Below are 21,794 nucleotides of genomic sequence, written 5' to 3' on the forward strand. Positions count from 1 at the left end.
AGAAACCGAACTTCTGAGAAAACAAGAAGAACAACGAGGTTACATTAAAACAAAATCAAATCAAAAGCATTAGTGTTTTTGAGAAAGAGAAACGTACAATGGGTTGGGCCATTTCCCCATGACCCAGAAGCGAGAGGGAAATTCATATTCGCACTCCCTGTTTATTATTTGAACCCCTACCTTTCGCTTTTTATTGTAATTCTTTTGGTGAAAAATTTTACTCACATAAACAAGTTTCTATTACTACTTACTACCACAGTTTTAAAAAGTTTTAGCTGTTTTTAAAAGTTAAAAAATAATTAAATTTTTCTTTCTAATATATTTATCAAATCCACTATTGTCTTTATCTTCTAAAATAATGTATTTGTGGAAAAATAAATTATTTTAAAATATTTGATATTTTATTATTGTTGTGAAAACAAAACAGAAACAGTATGTTAAAAAGGAACGTGAAAAAAAATATGGATATTCTGTTAAGTTTTTGGATAAAAGTAGTAAAAATTGGTATTCAAAGTATAAAATAAAAATAAATTTTTTGTTGTATTATTTTCTAAAACTGATACAATAAAATTAAGTTTTTGTTGAAATAATTTTTCCGAAAAAATATATGCAATAAAAAACATTTATACTTCTATCGAATTTATTTCACTCTGTTTTATCTCGTTAAACTTACTTATTGTAATAATGTTTAAGTTTATTTAATTTTTAAGTAAGTGATATATTAAGGTATTTTAATTGAGTTTTTGTTATTTTTTTAGTTAGTATTCAAAAGTTTTATATTTTTTTAATTGACTTTATGTTGTTTAATTGTTCATTATCTTAGTGACGTGAGTTTTTGTTTGTCCTCACACTTTACTTATAATTATGATAAAATGTGAGATGAATAATATAAAAAATGATATTCTGATTAATATAAAAAAAAATAATTACTTTTATTGTTTTATTAAAATCTTATCGGACTACAGAGCCTACTTTTATAATCCAACATGTTTCGGTGGAAATAATAAAAATCATTAATCTTTTTACATTAATCATAATAACATTTTCATATAATTACAAAAAATTATTCAATTAATTGTTACACCATTAGTCAAAGAAAAAATTCAATGAACAAAAAGAGTTAAATAGTACAAACTTACTTAAAGGATACTAAAATTTTGAATCACATTAATTTAAAAGAAAATATCAAGTACTTTAGAAAAAAAAATCAACAAAACTATTTTCTATCATTTTCAACTATTGATTAAGTCGTTTTTTTTATAATTCAATTTAATTTGAATTTAGGTATCTCATGATCGAATAAAAAAAATGTTATCACGGTAGTTTATCATGATTATTTTTCTTTCTATTAATGTGATTAAGTAACAAGAGTATATAAAAATATAAAAGAAAACAAGAAAATGATAAAAATAAAACTAAATTAAGATAGAAACTAAGTTGAATAAGAATGAAAAAAAAAACTTTGTCAAAAAGATAAAAATTACAAATGAATATTAATGTATAATGAGAAAGATGGAAAGAAAAACCAGATTTAAAAAAAATGCAAATAAATATAAGCAAAAATAAATTTTATTTATTTATTAGCTTAACTGAGAAATACAAAAATGATATCACATCAAAATAAAACTAAAATCATATGAAATGAAATTATTATGGTATTTAACAAATAATTTCATTTATTTAAGTTTAATTAACTTTACAAAATCCATAGAGTTTATATTTACATATATATTATATACATCAATCAACCTCACCAAACATTTTTGCCTAAATTCATTATGTTTCATTGTTATGTCTTCAAACAACAGACTCAACCATGTCATTGTTAGTGTCTTTTTGGTTAAGATTATCTCTAAAATTCATTCCTCCATATCCATATTGTTGAACAACTAGCACAGAAGAGCGTGAACCAAAATTGTTTGACACTAAAATGTCCCCTATAACTCCAAGTTCTAAGCACTCACACCACTCCAGCAAATTTGAGAAGACCTTAGAGTTCCTACAATTTCCTTGTCCAACTATGTAAAGATCACAACCAAATTTTTCTATCTCATTTAGGATTGCAGGAATATCTTCTCCACTATGAACATCAATCTCTGAATAGGATATTGAATCGTTATTGTGAACCCCGGTAAGTCTGAATGTGCTTATATACTCATCATCTAACTCTTTTTGCTTCTCTGTATCTATTACTGCAGATAATATCCCTTGTTTTTCATCATGAACCGATGCATCTGCTTCTGCCGCTTCACCCAATAGAAGAATTCGAACCACTGAGAGTTGTGTTCCTGAACATCCTGCCATCCTCCATGCGATGGCCAAGGCTTCACGATCATCAGGGCCCCCAACAAATACCACGCGAACATGAAGGTTCCTTTTAGGAACTAACCCAAAATCACGATCAACAAATATTCCCACAGAGCATGGAGCACCTTGCATTACATTTTGATTTATATCTTTGTATACAACACTTGTTACTTCTAGAGTACCTTCTAAAGTTAATTGTTTATGAAATGGAAGGAGAATCAAGCTTGTGCGTTTCTCATCTGCTGAGTGGTATATGTCCTCATGAATAGTTGTATATGCTGACACCACATTTAAGGTCTCAACTCTAATAGCGTCATATGCCTCTCCAAGGGCATCAAATGCATTGTGAATGCTTTCTAACTCTTCTTGTGACCTAGTTAAGTTTTGTTCTCCGGGTTGGCTGCTAGGCTTCCCTATATGTGCAGCAACTAGGGCAGCAGCTCGTCCAGTAAGTTCAACAAGATACAAGGCAAACACATGGATAGGGGAAACTCTCATGGCATTAAAACACTCAACTATGCTAATCATGCTTGCAGCTTGGCGAGTATTGTGAACACATGATATAATTCGAAGCTCTGCATCAACTCTTAGTTTTTGTATGGTCTTTAGCTTGTTTTGTTCAAATCTTTGTCTTGGCTTGTAGACAACATTGATGATGGGAGACACAACTACGGTCATCAGAAGAACAGCAGAAGTTATAACGGCATAAGTAGGTACTGAAAATATCTGCAATAATTCATCACAAGAACTTACGGATTAGAATGCAATTGTATATCTAAGAAACTAAAGTAATTGATTACAACATTTTAAATAGATCAATACCGTTCTATCCCAAGCAATGTTCAACATTATTAATGCCATGGCACCTTTATTATTCAAAATTAAGCCCAAGGTTAAACCATCTCGAATACGCATACCGAAGAAGAAGGTGACAATTAAAGTGCTTAAAATCTTTAAAGCACACAATAAGAGTATAATCACAAGTACAAAGGGCCAACTTTGTTGGGAGAAAATTGCGGCCAAAATAAGTCTCATCCCAGTTCCAGTAAAGAAGAGGGGAACTAAAAATCCTCCGACAAAATCATCTGAAATTGACATGACCAATTCAGCAAATCTTCCATGAGGTAAAATTAATCCAAAAACAAAAGCTCCAACAATGGCATGTGCACCGAGAAAATCTGAAATACATGAGCAAGCTAAAACCCCCATGATTATAAAAAGCAATTGATTATCATTCCATTCATCTTTGTCTTCCTTGCGATCAATAAACCATTGAATGATTGGACGTACCACAAATATGCACACAAGAATGAAGATTAGCGTGCATGGCACAGTGTAAATAGCTCCTTTACCATTAGTTGAAAATGGAACAAATAAAGTGAAAAGAATCCAACCATAGGTGTCACCAATCATAGCTGCTGTTAAAGCCGCTTTACCAAGACCAGTATAAAGGAGCTTAAGCTCAGAAAGCGTGTGTGCTACCACAGGAAAACTTGTGACAGTGAGAATTAAAGTCCAAAGTATATAAGTATTATTTGTACTTTCCTCAAGGGGAAACATCATAATATGGCCATAAACTTTTCGAAACAAAGCATATAAGCATGGTGCAACAAGTATGGGAAAGATGATCCCAACAATAGTGATGGTTGCAGGTTTCTTTTTCATGTGTAAAATGGTATTTAAGTTCATCTCCAATCCACTAAGGAATGCATAATAAATGAGGCCAATATGGGAAAGAACCTCCACATTCACAATCCCATTTACTGGAAAAATGAACTCAAAAATGGGCGTGAATCTTCCTAGTAATGGCGGTGTCAGTAGGAAACCAACCTACACAATTATAATTTAGAATGTTCACACATTACATTGTTATAAGAAATTTTGAGATAATTTTAATAAACAAAATAACTTTTTATTCACTTACAGAGATTTGTGAAATGAGACGAGTTTGATGTAGAGGTTTGTAAATTGTAGAAAAGAGACAAGATAACACAGCAACAAAAGCAATTTGAATGGCTAGAATAGGGAGCTCTGTTTTCGAGACTTTATCAGTTTTCCAAAATTGATTAGGATTGACTATAGATACATTGTAACATGCAGGTAGTGTGTCCGTCATTCTTCCTTCGATTTTGTATTTGATACACTTACTCTCAATGTTTCTTCTATTATGGTGTTTTCAATCTTTATATCTTTTTTTTCTTTTACTAACAAACTTAAGATTAAAACAGATTATTGGTATATTACAACAAAATACCTCATCTTTTGTTAAACACAACAAATAGTCAAAGTTTTGTTGAATATAACAAATAGTCAAAGTCTTTTATAGTTATATATAACTGCATTATAATTTTATACAACTACTTTTTTAATATCTTATAAAATATTTAAATTTTAAATATCTTAATTTAACATTTTTTTGTTAAAAATTAGTTGTCATTGTTTAGAAAAAATGTGTTGTGAATACATACTAATTTTCTATTGATAGCTTATTTGGTTATAAAAGAACATACAAAGAATTAGTATTTTGTAAGTTGGAAAAAAATTGAGTAAATCATTTTTAAAACAAGCATGCAAAATGTCGTCCATACAAAGATAATAACATCCAATTTTTATGTTGAAAAATAAAACCAAAATTTACAGCTTTGACTTTAATGGATTTTTTTCACGTGAACTAGCAATGCAATTATTTCAAATAAACTATTACATTAGACTAGATACTTTTCTGCTTAAAAAATTAGGAAGTACAGACCTGAATTGAAATAGTCAAAATTAATTCTTTTATCCAAACTTCATTATAATTAAATTTATAGATTTTTACTACATAATCACTTTCTATATTTTACACTGTCAGTTTACAACAGCTTCTAAGTTTCACTTGAATTTTCTTAAGAAAAATAAAAAATCTTACAATTCAATCCAAGATTATCAAATTCGTAAACTCGTAAGAATCGAGGAAACTCGACTCGTAAACTCGTAAGAATTTACTTTAGATGAAAAATACTATATAAATAATATTTTAATTCAAATAAGTCTAAAAAATTATATAACTTTAAATAAATAAAATTTATAAATATATATAGTTCATAAAAATAAATATTATAAAACATAAATATTTGGATTATTGTCATTAAATTTGATACATTTCATTAAATATATAATAAAAAAAGACCAAACATTTTTCTTAATTTTTCCCCTTTTCAAGATTTGTAGAATCCTATTCAATCCTATCAATTTCACAATTAATTCTTACGTAGAAAATAGTTTACTTCCGAATTAATTTGAAAGATATATCTGGAAACGTAAACTCGTAAAAGTTTAAGAGTTAACTCGAGAGTTTAATAACTATATTCAATCAATCAATAGTTGCTCTCAAAGTCCACAAAATATATGCTAATGTGACAAGTTTCTGATAGAGAATGGCAAAATTTTCATTGTATTTCACAGGAGGATGGGTCGTTCATAACCTAATTGTTTTCCTATTTCTGAACTCTACATATGTTTGAAGTTTGACCAGACAAATGCCGTCTACAATATCTTACCAAAACTTTAAGCTATCTCACGAATGACACCATTGAACATCACAGGTGTTTTGGTTCCTACATATTCACCAGCTGTTTCTGGATTTTAGAATTGTGAGATGACCTGCCACCTTTATCTTTGTAGGAATTTCTGCCTCCAGCAGTCTTATGTCCCTTACGAACTGCTGCCACAGCACGTCGTCTTTGCTTATTCAAGCTCTTAACGAGTTCAGCTTCATTTTCCGTGGCTTCTTCACTGTTTTCCTCCTGTGAATCAAAATTACCACTATTGAGGCTTTCATGCAATGGCCAGATAACATGCTATATGTAAAAACTTGAATAATATATAAAAAGGAAGCAATACAATGAAATAATGTTCTAGACTACGTCACTAGCAAATTTACGTTACCAAAATGAGCCTATGGTTGAGAAAATACGACATCAAGGTTAGAGAAGAAATGCACTATAACTCTACTCTAGAAGAGGATATGCATAACATCTCTTGTTAACAAACCAGACATATACAAGCTATTTCCCAAAAAAATCATCATGGATCAGCGTTTAAGACTATAAATTCTTTGAATTGAATATTATGAAGAGCAAAAGGAAGCAGTATACAAACATAGCATTGAGATAACCACCAGATAAAATAAAACATTGCTCACATTGTCATTTGCATCTTCCTTTTCAGATCCACTGCTTTCACGTGCTTCACAAGGCTTCTCTATCCACTGACTTTCATATCCTTCATTCTGATTAAAACAAAACAACAATCGTTCAACCAACATTGCAGAATTAGACATACACAATGAAATAAGCAGAAAAAATATAGCAGCGTGTATAAGTCCGCTAGTCAATGGACAAGCTAACTAGACCAAATACTGGATATTCGAATTTAGATATCAAAGTTCACTTAGATACCATATTTAATGATATATTCAGAACAATGAAAATTTTCAAGCTCAACCATCTCTAGTGCAAAATGTTTAGCATTGTTCCTAAGTTTTTCAGCATGTATCTGCTAAACAAATACCCATAATCTTCCATCATCATAAATTATACATGCTCATTTTCAGCTATCTATGCTATAGTTTTAATTAAAATGATTTATCAGCTGCCTATGCTATATTAAATTTTTTGTTTTGAACAAAATGCTCGTTATCAAGAGCAAATCTCAGTTCTTAGATTTGCTATGTTGTTATGAAGTCACTTCTTTATTGGGGTACAACTTTCTCAACTCCCCGATTCATAGCTCAGTTTCCCACTGTTAATCTTCCCTACAGGAAAGCCTATTTGTTTTATGCCAGCTGATGCTAACTATTGTTTTACCTCTCATTATCATTACATGTACATCTTTTATATGTGATTTTATTGAAATAAAATAAATAACAGCACATTTTTACATAGTCTGTATCTGTTTTATGACATTACCTGTTCCAGCAAGTCTGAAGAATTACCATCAATATTGCCTGCTTCATCCAGGTCTTCTACTAAGTCAACCTCTTCACCGTCTGAATTCATATCACTCTCTGCCTTTCCTTCAATGAACTGCACATAGAGATTTGAATACATTTGAGGAGGAACCAAATACAAAAATGAAAGCTTACCCATCTACGCACAATAACTAAAGGCAGACAATTTTATGCTTCACCAGAGGCCAAATGGTGGTCCATGCTGGGTGTCAGCAGTAAGCCAAAAGAGGTGGAAAATATAGAAGCAAAGTTATGGTGCCTTTTGAAAAATGATCCCTACATTTTCTTCCCCATCTCAAAGAACAAGAAAAACACTGTACCCTTTGAATATCTTCTTCGTCCTTTCTAGTAAAGCCACTAGCAGCAAGTTCCCTGTCTAGAAAACCAGCACTTCTTTCTATCGCGGAAAAACAGGGTTTTCCAGCTCCATCTCTCCCATCATCAGAACCGTCCATATCATCTAAGCTTTCTTCAAAAGAAAGATTGAACCTGAAACAGAGAAGAGGGAATGATATGAAGATGATTATTTTACCAGCGAAATACTACATCCAAAAACCTTTCAACAAGTTCAGAAACAAAATATCTATCAGCCATGCAGTAAACACAGGAGATGAAAAAGAGATATGCATAAGATACCAATTACCAAATGGAAAATGAAGAATATTAAAACTATACTAGAAAATACAGGAAAAAAGAATCACATAAATACATCTCCATAAAAAGGATAATTTATAGTAAAAAGATACAGATTGCATACAGGTTATATATAAATGCAAGTCAGACAAAAGATTCAAGAGCATAAATTCAAAAAATTTCCCAACATGCACGACCTTAAAGGAAATTCCTTGTTTAATGAAAGGACAAGAGAGTGGAAGACAGACTTAAAAGGATAGAAACTAGCCTGGTGTTTGGTAGTGCAGGAAGTAAAAGGAAAGTAAAGTCTAAATTGTTATTCGTAGCAGTAAACTCTTTTCATTTTTCTTTAACTTTCTCTCCAAACAAACAGAGAAAAAAGGATATTTGTGTGTTGTTTTCCTCTTTATTTATTTTCTCCCACTTTCATCCCTTCCAAACATAGTGTAAGAATCATGAGTCCAGGTCCTTTGACCATGTCCGTGATATTTTGCACTAAATGCACTTGCTAACTTGTAATAACAGACATACCTAATTACTAGCTACTTTACTGAAATTAACTCTGCAGTTCGGGCAAGTGATGTGAGAATATCATTTATATTTTTCCCTAACACCATTTGAATAATAAAGACAACAAAATATGATATGCAAAAGCATCTCTAAAGTTGACAAATACATGATTTCAAATAACAACCTACCTTTTCCTGAAAAACTTAAAGATGCATTCAACATCACGGTCAAAGTACCTGAAATAAGGATAAATAATATATGGTTAAACTAGAAATAAAATATACTCTGCTTTTCCATTAATATGACACACTTGGACATATAACTTCAGCACTTTTTTACTATTTGCAAATTTTCAAAATCTTATTTTTACTATGAATATTGATTTTAAAACTTAGAAGTATGAAACTAATATCCTCACATACTACTTTCGTATGATGACAGAACTTATATAAATATATAAGGGTATCCTCAAAAAAGAAAATTAGAATGAGAAATGTTCTATTAGCATATTATACTTCATAAATTGAAAAGAGATGTAATAATAAATCTCAAAATCCTATTATAAGGCTTAACACGTTGAATATATACCTCGCAAATTTAAAGACTACATGACTAAATTATAAATGGAAGAATTATTAGTTTTTTGAACACTATATATTAGCCCTTTAAATTCTTAATAAGTTTGATAAGAATGCGAAATGACCTGCAAATTTTATCAACTACATAAGAAATAACAAAAGAAAACATGGAAAAATGACAGGGTGGCTAGGAAGTGTGATAACAAGTCAAAAGAAAATAATGACGAAGATTATTACAAAAGGAGACCCTTACATCTGTGCATTACGATGTGACACGGATACCATTTGAGGGAAATCAATCATGGTAATTTTTTCATCATCGTCAATCTACAGTGAATGGAATTCAAAGTGTAAATTAGATTTGAAAACCAACAAAAGTTGAGAATCCTCTTTGATCATTATGCAAACAAGTCAAAGCATACCATGATATTGAATTCATTGAAATCACAATGAATAAGGCCACGCTCAGCCAACCTAACAACTAAACCAATGATTGTCTCAAAAACTGTCTCTGGATTTTGCAACTGCTTCACCTGAACACTGCATTCGAAAAACCAAATAGACAAATCAAGCAATTGTTTACCAAAACCAGCAAAAAAAGTGAAAGAAAGACGAGAAACAATAAAACCAGCTTAAGAAAAAGAAACACAAGAAAAAAAAACTTTAAAAGTAGCACAAGTAATGAAGGATACCTACAGAGGATAACCTTGGACAAGTGACATGACAACACAATGTCTATTGTGCTCTACAGCATTTGGAACAGGAAAGCCATGGGTTTCCAGAGCCTGCTCATGCAGACCATGTGTGTCAGAGACTAGAGAATCAAACAACAATAAAATAATTCAAATATACAGCAACTAGATAGCCGAAAGGGAAGGAAGGTAAGACCTTCATGAAAGCAAATTCTTTAAGGGCAGCAAGGCGAGACAGATAGAGCCAATTATAACTACTTCTATGTCTCAAGTAGTCACGCTTAGATTTGACAGCTCTAAAAGATACTCTACCAAGTCTATGCAACTTCATGGCTAGAACAGTTCCATCTTCACGGGCAACCTCAAATATATCTAGCGGGGCACAAATGCCAACGTAATTAGAGAAAAAAAAAAAAAACACGGATGAATTATGATCTTTGAAGAGCACAATATTAGAAGAGCATTAACTACAATACCAGATTCCTTTCCAACACCAATTTGGCGACCAACAGCAACAAACACTCCTTTGTTCACCATAGTTTTAATGGCAAGAAAATCATAACCAAGATAGGTAAGGCGGAATCCATCATCTAAAATCAAATTAAGCTCACACAAATGAGAAGGCCATTCAAAAGAAAATATGACCATATGTGTTCTTTGTTAATACGAATAATAATAAACATACTGGAAGGTACCAACATTTAGAAGAGTCGTGATGCAGCAACTTGTGCTTGAGCAAATTCTTCAAAACTTTGTACGTGCCTCCGTGCCTAAAACATTAACATATAAAAATTAGTAACAAAAGTGGGAAAAAAACATAGTAAAGCGAGTGAAAGCGGAAGAATATTGAGAGGTACTTGAGACGCGCAATTCGATCGATGAGTTCCGTGGGTACGATTTCATGCTGCAGCCGGGGGGTAATTTCGTTAATTTGAACGCAAAAGTTCAAAACATATGATATTTAAATTGAAATTATAAAAAAAATGAAATGGCGTAGGAGATGAAGAGAGAAAAACGCACATTCCGCATGCCCAATTCAACGGCGGTGAGAACCCTAAAATCATCTTTGTAGAGATATCTCAACACATCTACGTCGAGCTTCATTCTGAATTGAGGTTAGTGTGCGCGTCTGGGGAGAAAATAATGCACCTTGAATGGGATGGTGGCTTGGGTATGGCTGGTCCGAGGAAGTTTTGCTTGTGGAGGAGGTGCTTGGGGCGGTTAGGTTGTGATATTTGAGTGAGTGAGAATTTACCGATCTGGGCTGGGCTTAATATGTGCGTAGTATCCTACAAAAATTTATTTTATTTTTTTGAGAGACTTTTAACTTTTAGTTCAGTAAGACACCTTCATCCATATTTTATTTAATTATTAATAAAAACTTTTTTCAAAATAAAATTATTTTTTATTTTTATAATCAGAATATTCTATTTGAAGATTTCTAAGTTATTATCATTTAGTCTTATATTTAGTGGTTTTACAACATTAAAAATTCTCTCCGAATATTGATGAAAATCTTATATATTAATAATCAATTTATTATAAGATTAGGGACAACAATAAAGTGATAATATTTATATGAAAAAATTTGCTCATCACTCAGTTTTATTATTCATCATGTATTTCTGGAAGAAATATTTGTGAGTTTTTTTTTTATACAGACGGACACTCATAAATTTCTACATGCATTTTGATATTTTACTTTTCATCTTTAAATAAAATGTCTAAAAAATACTTTTAAAAAATTTAAAATTGGATAAAAGAATAAATTTTAAGAATAATTTAAATCAAATTATTCAATAAAACATTAATATTCATAAATTTGATATTTTTAAGAAACAAATTTAAATAAGTTGTACCAAAATATAATTTTTTTTACAAAATAATATTAATATTATATTTATAAATTATATATATATATATATATATATATATATATATATTTAAAAAATAAAATAATATAGTTGATAGATATTTTTAAATAATGAGATGAACTATTTTAATATTAAAAATTCAATAATATAAATAAATAAATTTTTATAAGCACGTCTTATTATAAAAAAACAAGTATCATTTTTTTAAAACATTTATTTTAGAATCTATATCCATTGATTTCTAACCCCTTATCCGATCAGCTTTAATTATATAGGAAGTTAGTTTTATTCAGTTTTTCTTTTATTTTATATTTAAGCCATACATATAGGTATGATGTATAGGAATGATAAAAACATTTGCACCAACGGTATCTGCAACTAATTAAAATTTGTGACGGGTAGTTATTATCCGCAAATATTTATTATTTGTAAATAATAACAAGTATTTTAATATCCGCTTTTAAACGGGTTTGGTACAGATAATATACAATCTAATCCGCGGATACTCATTACTCAAAAAAAAAAATATAATTTATATATATTTTAATTAAAATTAATTAAAAATAAAATAAAATTATATTTTATCAGGTTAAATTTAATTAAAGTTAAATTTATATTTATATTTATATTTAATTTAATTTATATTACATTATATATATCTTTTTTGTAATTTTATTTAGATTTTATTTTAAAATTGTATAATTTTTTGTGCGGGTATCCGTAAGTTTTAAAATATCTGAGAGTATTTTCTAAACGAGTACCCGTGCGGGTAGCGAGTCAGGTGGCGGGTACAATTTTATCCGGCAGGTCGGATTGTGGGTAGGTACTATCCATACCTGACCCGATCTGTTGTCATCCCTAATGATTCATGTATCATCCAACCTTTTTCTAGTTTTTTGTCGGTCAATGGTCTTGAGAATCTACCCTGATCTTCATTATGTGGTCTATAGATACTGTTAAAACAGTTTAAGTTGAGGCAGGGGTTTTGGGGCTCTTAGAGTTGTTTAAATTTTCTATCATGTAAGGGAAACTAATGTTTCATTTAATTTTGTTTTAAGATGTTTGAATTTGTGTTTGAGATGTTATGAGAAATCGTGTTTGATTGAATATGCTATGGTTGAAATGATTGTGAGTGATAGTTATATATTGATGTATATTGTGTGTGTGTATCCGAGAAGTGATATTGGTTTGAACATTTGATGCCATCTTGTTGGAGTATAACTAAGTGCAAAATTGATGTAGGATGTAAGTTGGTAAAAAGGAATTGTTCTAATGACTATTTTTTATTTAAATTCAAGCTTTTGTATGTAGACTTCTAGATAAACAATTTTGGAGTGACAACTGATGTTTGAAATCTGTTTTATGTCATTTTAAACTTGTTAAGGATCTTAGTTAACCAAAAATATGATGTTGATTTGAGAAATGGTAACTATGTAAAATTGTAAGTTGAATTTTATATTATTTTGATCTATTTTAAGAGTCTTAACAAGTAAGAACCGAAAGGAGAAGATATATGATGAAAAGAAAGTTTAAGACTTATTTTCGAGTTAATTAATATTTGTTTAGATTATTAGTTTACAAATTTTTTGTTTATAATGCATAAAATTGATCATAGATTTTTTGAGTGGTTAAATGATTTAGTGCATCTTATTTTTTATTATTTTTTATCAAACGAGTAAGTAGTTTTCAATTTCATTCATAAACATATTTTTCATCAATTTTAGTGTTAAGGAAGTCACTTTGGACCATTTAAATAAGTTTAAAATATATCTAAATTAGTAAACAAATTATTGTTATTTTGTATGATCAATAAATATAAATATAAATAAATTTAGTCTTATTAAAATTATTTAATAAAAATATTTGTATAACCTGCATAAAGAAAGTTAAATTTAGTTTTAATTTGAAAAGAAACAAAATTACTTTATTTTAAAAAATATTGGACTGACAAAATAAAATTTCAGAAACTAAATTATGACCAAACAATAACATCTAAAATTATAGTCATGATATAAGTGATAAATTTTTATTTTTAAAAAATAAAAAATAAAAATAAAAATCAAATAAATATTTAAAAATAAAATCAAAATCATGAAATAACAAGTGACACTTTTTTAGCAGTGTTATTGCATAATTTTTTCAAAATAAAAATCGAATTGAAACGGTAACAATGAAAATTTTCCTTCAAAGATAGGATAAATAACGTAATATAAAAAAAATCAAATTAAGCAAAAGAAAAATAAAAGGACAAAAGTTGTATTAAGCTTCTTTCATCTTATCTTTGAGTATCCAATCTCCAAACCGTGTTTATTCACAACTATATTAGAAAGGGAGAGTTTTCTTCTGTTAAGATGGAGATATGCACATAAGCAAGATACTGAAAATTCACGCCTGATCTGGATGAAAAGATAAATTTTGCTCACAGATGAATGCTTTTATGTTTCAGACCAATACAGCATGTTATGATCCACATATTGGTGTCCCACAAATCAGGACATGCAAAAGCATGCGAGAATTGAAGCAAGTGCATGCGTTTTTTGTCAAAACAGCACGAACTCATGACACCACAATAGCAACAGAGATTCTCAGGCTCAGTGCCACGTCTGATTTTCGTGATATTGGGTATGCCCTCTCGGTGTTCGACCAAATGCCTGAGAGGAATTGCTTTGCTTGGAACACTGTGATAAGGGCACTTGCTGAAACCCAAGATAGGCTCTTGGACGCCTTCTTTGTTTTCTGCCAAATGGTGACCGAGGCAACGGTGGAGCCTAACCGGTTCACTTTCCCATCTGTTCTGAAGGCGTGCGCAGTCATGGCCAGGTTCGAAGAAGGGAAACAGGTTCATGGGTTAGTTCTTAAGTTTGGATTGGTGAACGATGAATTTGTTGTCACTAATCTGCTAAGGATGTATGTGATGTGTGGGAGTATGGAGGATGCTCATGTTTTGTTTTATAGGAATGTTGAGGGTGTTGATGCTGTGAGGAGGTTGGTGAGAGAGGAGAGGAGGGGAGAGTTTAATGTGGTTCTATGCAATGTGATGGTTGATGGGTATGTAAGAGTTGGGAACCTTAAGGCTGCTAGGGACTTGTTTGACAGGATGGCTCAAAGGAGTGTGGTTTCTTGGAATGTGATGATTTCTGGGTATGCTCAAAATGGGTTTTATAGAGAGGCCATAGAAGTGTTTCGTAGGATGACGCAGATGGGAGACATGTCGCCGAACCGGGTCACTTTGGTCAGTGTGCTGCCTGCGATTTCGCGTCTTGGAGCGCTTGAGTTGGGGAAATGGGTGCATTTGTATGCAGAGAAGAATAAGATTCGGATCGATGATGTGCTTGGTTCGGCTCTGGTTGATATGTACGCCAAGTGTGGGAGCATTGAGAAGGCTATTCTGGTATTTGAGAAGCTACCTCAAAACAATGTTATAACATGGAATGTTGTTATTAGTGGTCTTGCCATGCATGGTAAAGCCAATGATGTGTTTAATTATTTGTCGAGGATGGAAAAATGTGGAATATCCCCGAGTGATGTTACGTACATAGCCATCTTGAGTGCCTGTAGCCATGCAGGCTTAGTGGACAAGGGAAGATCATTTTTTAATGACATGGTTAATAGGGTTGGATTAGAGCCTAAAATTGAACACTATGGATGCATGGTTGATCTTCTGGGTCGTGCTGGTTATCTTGAAGAAGCAGAACAGCTTATATTGAACATGCCAATGAAGCCAGATGATGTCATGTGGAAGGCTTTACTCGGTGCTTGTAAGATGCATAAAAATATCGAAATAGGTACGCGTGTTGCGGAGGTTTTAATGCAATTGGCTCCTCATGACAGTGGGGCATATGTGGCTCTCTCCAACATGTATGCCTCATCAGGGAATTGGGATGGAGTTGCAGAGGTGAGGTTAATGATGAAAGACATGGACATAAGAAAAGACCCTGGATGTAGCTGGATTGAAATTGATGGTGTTACTCATGAGTTCCTTGTTGAGGATGATTCCCATCCCAGAGCCAAAGACATACACTCAATGTTGAAGGAAATTTCAAACAAGTTGAGCTTGGAAGGTCATATGCCAGATACCACACAAGTGTTGCTCAAGATGGATGAGAAAAACAAAGAAATCGTGCTGCACTACCATAGTGAGAAGATTGCTGCTGCTTTTGGCTTAATTAGTACACCCCCGAAGACATCACTTTGTATTGTGAAAAATTTGAGAATTTGTGAAGATTGTCATTCCTCAATGAAATTAATCGCAAAAATGTATGAGCGAAAGATAGTTATTCGAGACAGGAAGCGCTTTCACCATTTTGAACATGGTTCGTGTTCTTGTATGGACTACTGGTAGACTGCTAATCCTTGCTGTGTGTAAATGCAAATGTCTATTGTATATCCTAACTTAAGTTAACTTCCTTTACGTCTTTGTGAATATAGCTTTTAAATTTAATGAATTTACATCAAAAGTGCTTCAAAACTGAACGCATCTCTCTGTTTCAGTTCTAATACACTCGCAAGTGATTGCATTAAATATAAAATAAGACTTAAAATTTATTTCATTTAATTTACTTTTTCTTTAAACATATTGAATTTTCTATTGTGTATGATAACTTCAGAGCATTTGTTTCCTTCACCACTGAGAGCAAGTCATCATAATAGTGAGTACCACAAGAATCAAGAGTTTACGTTTTCTAAAGGATCTTCTTGCACTACTATTATAGTTTTTTTTTCCTCTTATTTCTGTCGATTGATAGATGCATATTGGGTTACAATTGGTTATAATTCTTAATTCTCGTAAAATATTATAATAATACGGCATTATTGAACTATAGGTATAATCCATTAAATGTCATGAATTTACAACATGTAATTCCTGACACATGATTTGGTGATATTATTCCATGACAATTATTGACTATTTATTATTTTGAATGCTTCATAATTTATCACAACATTCTCAAATTTGTAATTTCAATCAATATGTATCATTAATGACCGAACTTACAGTTTTTACCACTTTGAAAGAATTTCCATAGAGGTGAGAAATTACTAAAAATTAATTATTTTGAAAGAATTTTCATAAACGTTAGAAAATACTAAAAGTTTAATTATTGTGTCTTTGTCCAAGTACTTCTATTTTTGTCAAACATGATATCTTCATTTTATCTTTTGTTGTGGTGATCTGAAACTAATTGCATGATTTATATAAATTACCTCCACCAAGGAATCACCATCCAATTGTAATGTTTTCACCAAGGATAAAACAATTTTGATTTATAAATTTAACAAGTTTCATAGGAAGGTAAATTACCATAAAAGGCACAGAAAGATATAGGTTTGTCTACTATATAGTAAAGTAATCGACATTTACTGTACAACTCCTGCAATCCAACACCTTTAGTGCTTTGCTTTACTTTATTTCTTGAATAGATACCATACAAAATCATAATTGAGAATCTTTAACAGCAGAGATCAATGTCGACACAAGACGAGAAGGTTACCACAAAATTTCTTTAGCATGATTGACATTCGTAATCGAGACATATATCTCGGTGGGTCCATATATAATATTTCTAAAAATGATGTATATTTTTTCTCATAATTAAATCATGTATAATTCCCGAAACGATATCAAACCGGTCGGTCCAACTGAATAGTCAATTATTTTACGGATAAAATTCAAATTTGGGTTATTATTTTATGATATTTATTAGACAATTAATTGTTATGCATGCGCGATTGGACTAATGACCTACTCATCCGTCACCTAGTCCCTTAGTTGGTTGATCCATGAATTAGGTTTTGAAATCCAAATACGAAGGCAATGATATAAAATACCCTATCATATAGATGAATTCACCATTCAAAATTTCAAATTAGCATTATGCCTCGTAAACCCTTCTTTTTTGTTTTTTTAATACATGGTTGCAAACTATGGTATAGACTATGAAACGATGACTAGGAGGAGTATAACACAAAATTTAAGATATTATACAACAGTGAAGTTTCACTTCAGTTGAGATCAATCAACCTTTGGTTCTGATAATGGTGATAGATCCTCTACCCTGAGTTTGAATCCTTGTAAGGGCTGCCACTGCTTTACCTGAAATACCAAAGGCACGATTTGGAATGCATGAATGAGTGAGAGAGTCTCCCACAGGGTGTGGAATTGGCTTTGATGGACTCATCAGCATCTGGTGATTTATATCTTTCAGGGTCGTTTCCCCTTCAACTCCTCCTGGCTTCACCAACTCAAATGGATAAGCTATTTTCTTCCGGTGCCCCCCTGAATAAGAACGAGGGACAAAAAGACACCTTAGTGAGTGCCACAGTACAAGATATGGAGTACTAAATTAAGCAAATAATATTTTTTCTGTTCAAACAAGAGAAGAGTGAAAGATTATGTATGTTGTTGTTATCTAATCTCAAATTATTATGTATGATAAATTTATTAATTTTCCAATTACTATCTTATTTTCTATAATTTGTAATCAATTAAGAGTGTAAAATTATCTGCATTGTGTTTTTAGAAATTAAACTCAAAAAGAGCGTGTGGTACTTATGACAGAAGCATCACTTTCATCTGACTCTCTAGATGCATAGCTTTCCTGAGCAGCTCCATGTTTATCATTTTGCAATGATGGTAGCTTCATAGTGCTGACGTTGTTATGCTCTGTAAAGAAATAATTTGCTTGTCAGTGGTGGGTATGTTTCAATTGCTATCACTACTGCCAAAACTAGAAGCAAAGTTATAGGGAAAAAAAATGAAAGGTTATGCTGGTAATTTATTGCAAAATCTAAACTCCTTTTTTATGCACATATAATCTCTAGCCAAGTGGTAGTGTTGTGAAAGAAAAAAAGAACAGAGTAGAGAATAATAACCATGAAAATTATCACTGGAGTCATTTGCAAAATCTATCAAGTTTGAAAATGAAAAGAAGGCATACCGTGGAGGATTTGAGCTGTTGAAGAGAATGCTGGAAACAAGTCTTTCTGATCAACCAAATATTGTGTTTTCTGTGATTAATAAGAGAACATATTTCAAACACTTTGACTACAAAAGCATGGGAGTAACAGTTGAGAAAAAGTAGAGAAAATGAAACCATACATACATAGTTAACCTTTTGATCTTGAGAGTAGGATGGTAAGTTGTGCTGCTTGCACCAAATACCCCAACCTGCAATAACATCTTCAAGGTACCCAGTTGAAGTTTCAGCTGCAAACCAAGACTCTGCTGCAGCAGCAACAACAACATAGGGTCATAATAAGCAAATAAGATCAGAAAAATTAGAACTAGGAGTGTCAGCCAGTAACAGCATTCTTTGTAGTCCAAAAAAGGAAACAGAAAAGGATGGCATAAATACCAAGACTCAGATCTGAGTGAGTGACTCCAATGTCCAATTCCATGGAGGCAAGGCAGTGAGAAGACAAAGTATCGAGGGTGGTAGTACTCAGCATCAAGTTCCTCTTGTATACAACATTCATACAAGTGAACAAAAGGACTACTGTGTTTCACTTTAAATTATTGTCATGGGGCCCTTGTAAACTCTGAAAATACCCACCTACCTAACCATACATTAGTCAATGCAAATCAAAATAATAAATGGGTCACATTAATTAGAGTGTTGATTATGCAATGTGATTGCAAGTTCATCAAATTTTTGGTCTCATTCTATTCAGGAAGCTCCTTTAATCACCAAAAAAAAAAAAAAAAAAAACACTAAAACATGCTTTTGGTCACCTCCAACATCTGCACCTTTCCTATGGTGGATGCTAGAACAAGACCAACAATAACGTGACATCATAAAGGATTAAAAGGTGATGCATCTAGAAAAAAGATTAAAAGGTCACTTGATCTCAAGGCTTCTTTGAGATCATTCATCTTTATTTCTTTGTCCATATTCCGATGTTGACTGCAGAAAGAGAGACATGTTAGTTCTTTTAATTTCAACTCTTTAGAAATGTTTTTCAATATTTAGGTATTAGAGGTGTTATTTTACAAGAGGAAGCAAGTTAAGCAAACCACACAAAATTAAACTTGAATATATTATGGCTGTACAAAGTTGAACCAAGCACTGTACCAAAAAAAAAGAGAAAATAGTTGAACAAGAGTTGGAAAATGGAAACAAAGTGAAGAATAGTAGGCTATTCGCAAAGGAGATTCAAAGCATCACTATCTGCTTTTCTAATTTGCTATATATCTTTTTCTTTGGCATAGTTTTTCAAAGCATGCATGACAATCTTCTTTTCCTTATTCGTTTACTTCTTTTTCTTTAGTGTAGTTTTCTTTTCATCCCTGTTCTCTGTAGGACAAGGAACACAAATGAAGCCACGCCTAATGCTTTGGCTTTTGCAGCTTCTCCTAGTTCAGTCTCTTTTTTTTTCTTTTTCTTTTATTTCTTCCTTTTTATTGGCTATATTCTTAAATACTTTCTATTTCTTTTCCTTAAATACTGGTGTTCATTTCTTTATTTTTTTTATTTCATTTATTTTTCTTAAATATTTCATTTATCTCGCTATTTTTCTTGAATAGTTTAAGTTGGTAAGGTAGGTGGTTATATTAGTAACCACTGCAAGAGTAGAGAGAGTGGTTGGTTTTGCAGTGATTTTCATGTGAAGATGTGAGGAAGAGAAAGGGCGAAAATAACAGGAAAGAAAAAGTAGATAAGGAAATAAATATCAATTTGACATTTTGACTTAAAAGACAATCCATAAAGGAAATAAAGAATCTTCCATTTATTATTTTCTTATCCTGAAATGTCCTTTGGAAATGAGCACTGCTATTTATATAGATTATTGTGTTATAATAATTTGTGCAAAAAGGAAAAAAAAAATCTATATAAGAAGAGAGAGAAAATTATGATTTTAAGACTTTTATTACTGGAAAAGCATAAATAAAAAGGGCTATTGGGTTTTAAGTTGAGACAATCAGTCCATCAGCAAAGGACCCATATCAATAGGAAGGGGTCTTCTGAAAATCATAATCAGATTTCTCATTTCTACTCTTTGCTTTCTCTCTCTAGACAAAACTATTTTCTTTCTAAGAAATCTGCTCTGTCTTCTCTCTAAGAAAACCACTCACTGAACCGATAAAAATTTATTTAACTGAAGGTACTACAGCGTTCCTTGCACCAAGATCTTCATTTTGAACCGAACAGTTTCTCTGTTCGTCTCGGTAAGTGTTTTTCTCCCTTCTCTTTCACTGTTCTAGAACCTAGGGCATGCAACTTTGTTGGGTTCATGTGCCTTGTACGTTCTTCCTTCCATTCTCTGCCCATTCTTTGCCCATTCGAGCTCTGAGAGCTATGTTCTATCACCAATTTGGTGATTTGTAGGTTCTGTGTAAGTTCAGCGCGGTGTGGATACGGTCCTAGGGCGTTCTTGACCGATTACGGTTAAGCTTTCCAGGTAAGGGGAGCTGATTATTTTTTTAAGAATTTATTTTATAAAATAACTGCATGTTGAATGTTGATGTGCTTGTGAAGTTGTCCTGCAATTTTTAATTTTATTGGCATGGTGATGAATTTTATCTGTTTTGAATGACTGAAATTGAATGTGATATTGTTGAATTGATGCGTTCTGGTATGAGCTTGATTGCGTAAAGGAGGAACCTGTGATTTATTTCCTGTGCATTGTTTGATGGATTTAATCTGTTTCTGAATGGGTTATTGACTCTGATTGATGATGTTTTGGAAAGGCTTTGGGTGAGACTTTAATTAGCATCATTTGGGTAGTACTTGGATGTATGGGTACTGTTTCAGGAGGGGGGTAAAATATAAAAAAAAAAATTGGGCGTTTGAGGTTTAGAGCACAACAGACTAGTTTATGTATCTTAAATAAATTAATTAAAACTAGTTGAGAGCCTTTCTTTGTTGGTAGGATAGAGAGGACTTAAAAACCTGAGTTGGCACATCCCTGGTCATAGAGCAGCCCTGACCTGGTCCAATCAGTTGTGACTAATCATATGTGCTAGCGCCGAAGGTGAGTCTGATGCGTTCAAACATCTGAACCATCTCCAGTGACTAATTGGATAGTAAGGTGAGGTTAGGAACAAACATTATGAGATAATGAGTAATTTAACAAATAGTTTCATACTTGAGAAAGCATTATAAATTATTAAGAAATAATACGTATCATAATATATTATAATATTAATGTGTAGATTATATATATATATATATATATATATATATATATATATATATATATATATATATAT

At 31.7% G+C, this 21,794-nt stretch overlaps 4 protein-coding genes across 8 annotated transcripts; 1 reads left to right on the forward strand and 3 right to left on the reverse strand.

The window, feature by feature from the left end:
- Positions 1–1,797: 1,797 nt before the first annotated feature.
- Positions 1,798–4,423, reverse strand: LOC106757001 (cation/H(+) antiporter 15-like). Its single transcript, XM_014639587.1, has 3 exons — positions 4,232–4,423; positions 3,130–4,137; positions 1,798–3,033 (listed from the first exon to the last, which is right to left on the reverse strand). Exons 1-3 carry the CDS (start codon positions 4,421–4,423, stop codon positions 1,798–1,800), a joined length of 2,436 nt encoding a protein of 811 aa, XP_014495073.1.
- Positions 4,424–5,641: 1,218 nt separating this feature from the next.
- LOC106756796 (serine/threonine-protein kinase rio2-like) lies at positions 5,642–10,973 on the reverse strand. The gene is made up of 13 exons (XM_014639380.2): positions 10,731–10,973; positions 10,568–10,614; positions 10,410–10,480; positions 10,187–10,300; positions 9,907–10,082; positions 9,715–9,803; positions 9,441–9,558; positions 9,272–9,345; positions 8,629–8,676; positions 7,618–7,786; positions 7,257–7,373; positions 6,491–6,577; positions 5,642–6,092 (listed from the first exon to the last, which is right to left on the reverse strand). Exons 1-13 carry the CDS (start codon positions 10,812–10,814, stop codon positions 5,904–5,906), a joined length of 1,383 nt encoding a protein of 460 aa, XP_014494866.1. The 5' UTR covers positions 10,815–10,973; the 3' UTR covers positions 5,642–5,903.
- A 2,873-nt stretch (positions 10,974–13,846) lies between these two features.
- LOC106757204 (pentatricopeptide repeat-containing protein At5g48910) lies at positions 13,847–16,007 on the forward strand. The gene has a single exon (XM_014639824.2). It carries the CDS (start codon positions 14,010–14,012, stop codon positions 15,924–15,926), a length of 1,917 nt encoding a protein of 638 aa, XP_014495310.1. The 5' UTR covers positions 13,847–14,009; the 3' UTR covers positions 15,927–16,007.
- A 1,415-nt stretch (positions 16,008–17,422) lies between these two features.
- On the reverse strand, positions 17,423–19,271 carry LOC106757367. 5 transcript variants are annotated; one of them, XM_014640024.2, is made up of 5 exons: positions 18,940–19,271; positions 18,697–18,809; positions 18,523–18,592; positions 18,153–18,248; positions 17,423–17,861 (listed from the first exon to the last, which is right to left on the reverse strand). In XM_014640024.2, exons 1-5 carry the CDS (start codon positions 19,058–19,060, stop codon positions 17,602–17,604), a joined length of 660 nt encoding a protein of 219 aa, XP_014495510.2. In that variant the 5' UTR covers positions 19,061–19,271; the 3' UTR covers positions 17,423–17,601. The 5 variants fall into 5 exon arrangements, with proteins under 5 accessions (XP_014495510.2, XP_014495509.2, XP_014495508.2 ...); XM_014640023.2 differs by having other exon boundaries at positions 18,135–18,248; XM_014640022.2 differs by having other exon boundaries at positions 18,135–18,248; positions 18,688–18,806; positions 18,940–19,266.
- Positions 19,272–21,794: the final 2,523 nt, after the last annotated feature.

The sequence above is a fragment of the Vigna radiata genome, chromosome 3, assembly GCF_000741045.1.
Source record: "Vigna radiata var. radiata cultivar VC1973A chromosome 3, Vradiata_ver6, whole genome shotgun sequence".
Classification (NCBI taxonomy): Eukaryota; Viridiplantae; Streptophyta; class Magnoliopsida; order Fabales; family Fabaceae; genus Vigna; species Vigna radiata.

Coding starts and splice junctions, on each gene's coding strand:
- LOC106757001 (XM_014639587.1), bottom strand. CDS start 4,423: ATGACGGACACACTACCTGCATGTTACAATGTATCTATAGTCAATCCT. Junction 4,138..4,231: donor GTCTCATTTCACAAATCTCT/GTAAGTGAATAA, acceptor ATAATTGTGTAG/GTTGGTTTCCTACTGACACC. Junction 3,034..3,129: donor ACATTGCTTGGGATAGAACG/GTATTGATCTAT, acceptor GAATTATTGCAG/ATATTTTCAGTACCTACTTA.
- LOC106756796 (XM_014639380.2), bottom strand. CDS start 10,814: ATGAAGCTCGACGTAGATGTGTTGAGATATCTCTACAAAGATGATTTT. Junction 10,481..10,567: donor GATCGAATTGCGCGTCTCAA/GTACCTCTCAAT, acceptor TTAATGTTTTAG/GCACGGAGGCACGTACAAAG. Junction 6,093..6,490: donor AGGAAGATGCAAATGACAAT/GTGAGCAATGTT, acceptor TTTGATTCACAG/GAGGAAAACAGTGAAGAAGC.
- LOC106757204 (XM_014639824.2), top strand. CDS start 14,010: ATGAATGCTTTTATGTTTCAGACCAATACAGCATGTTATGATCCACAT.
- LOC106757367 (XM_014640021.2), bottom strand. CDS start 19,060: ATGAATGTTGTATACAAGAGGAACTTGATGCTGAGTACTACCACCCTC. Junction 18,249..18,522: donor AACAGCTCAAATCCTCCACG/GTATGCCTTCTT, acceptor ATTTCTTTACAG/AGCATAACAACGTCAGCACT. Junction 17,862..18,134: donor AAGTGATGCTTCTGTCATAA/GTACCACACGCT, acceptor GTTCTTATTCAG/GGGGGCACCGGAAGAAAATA.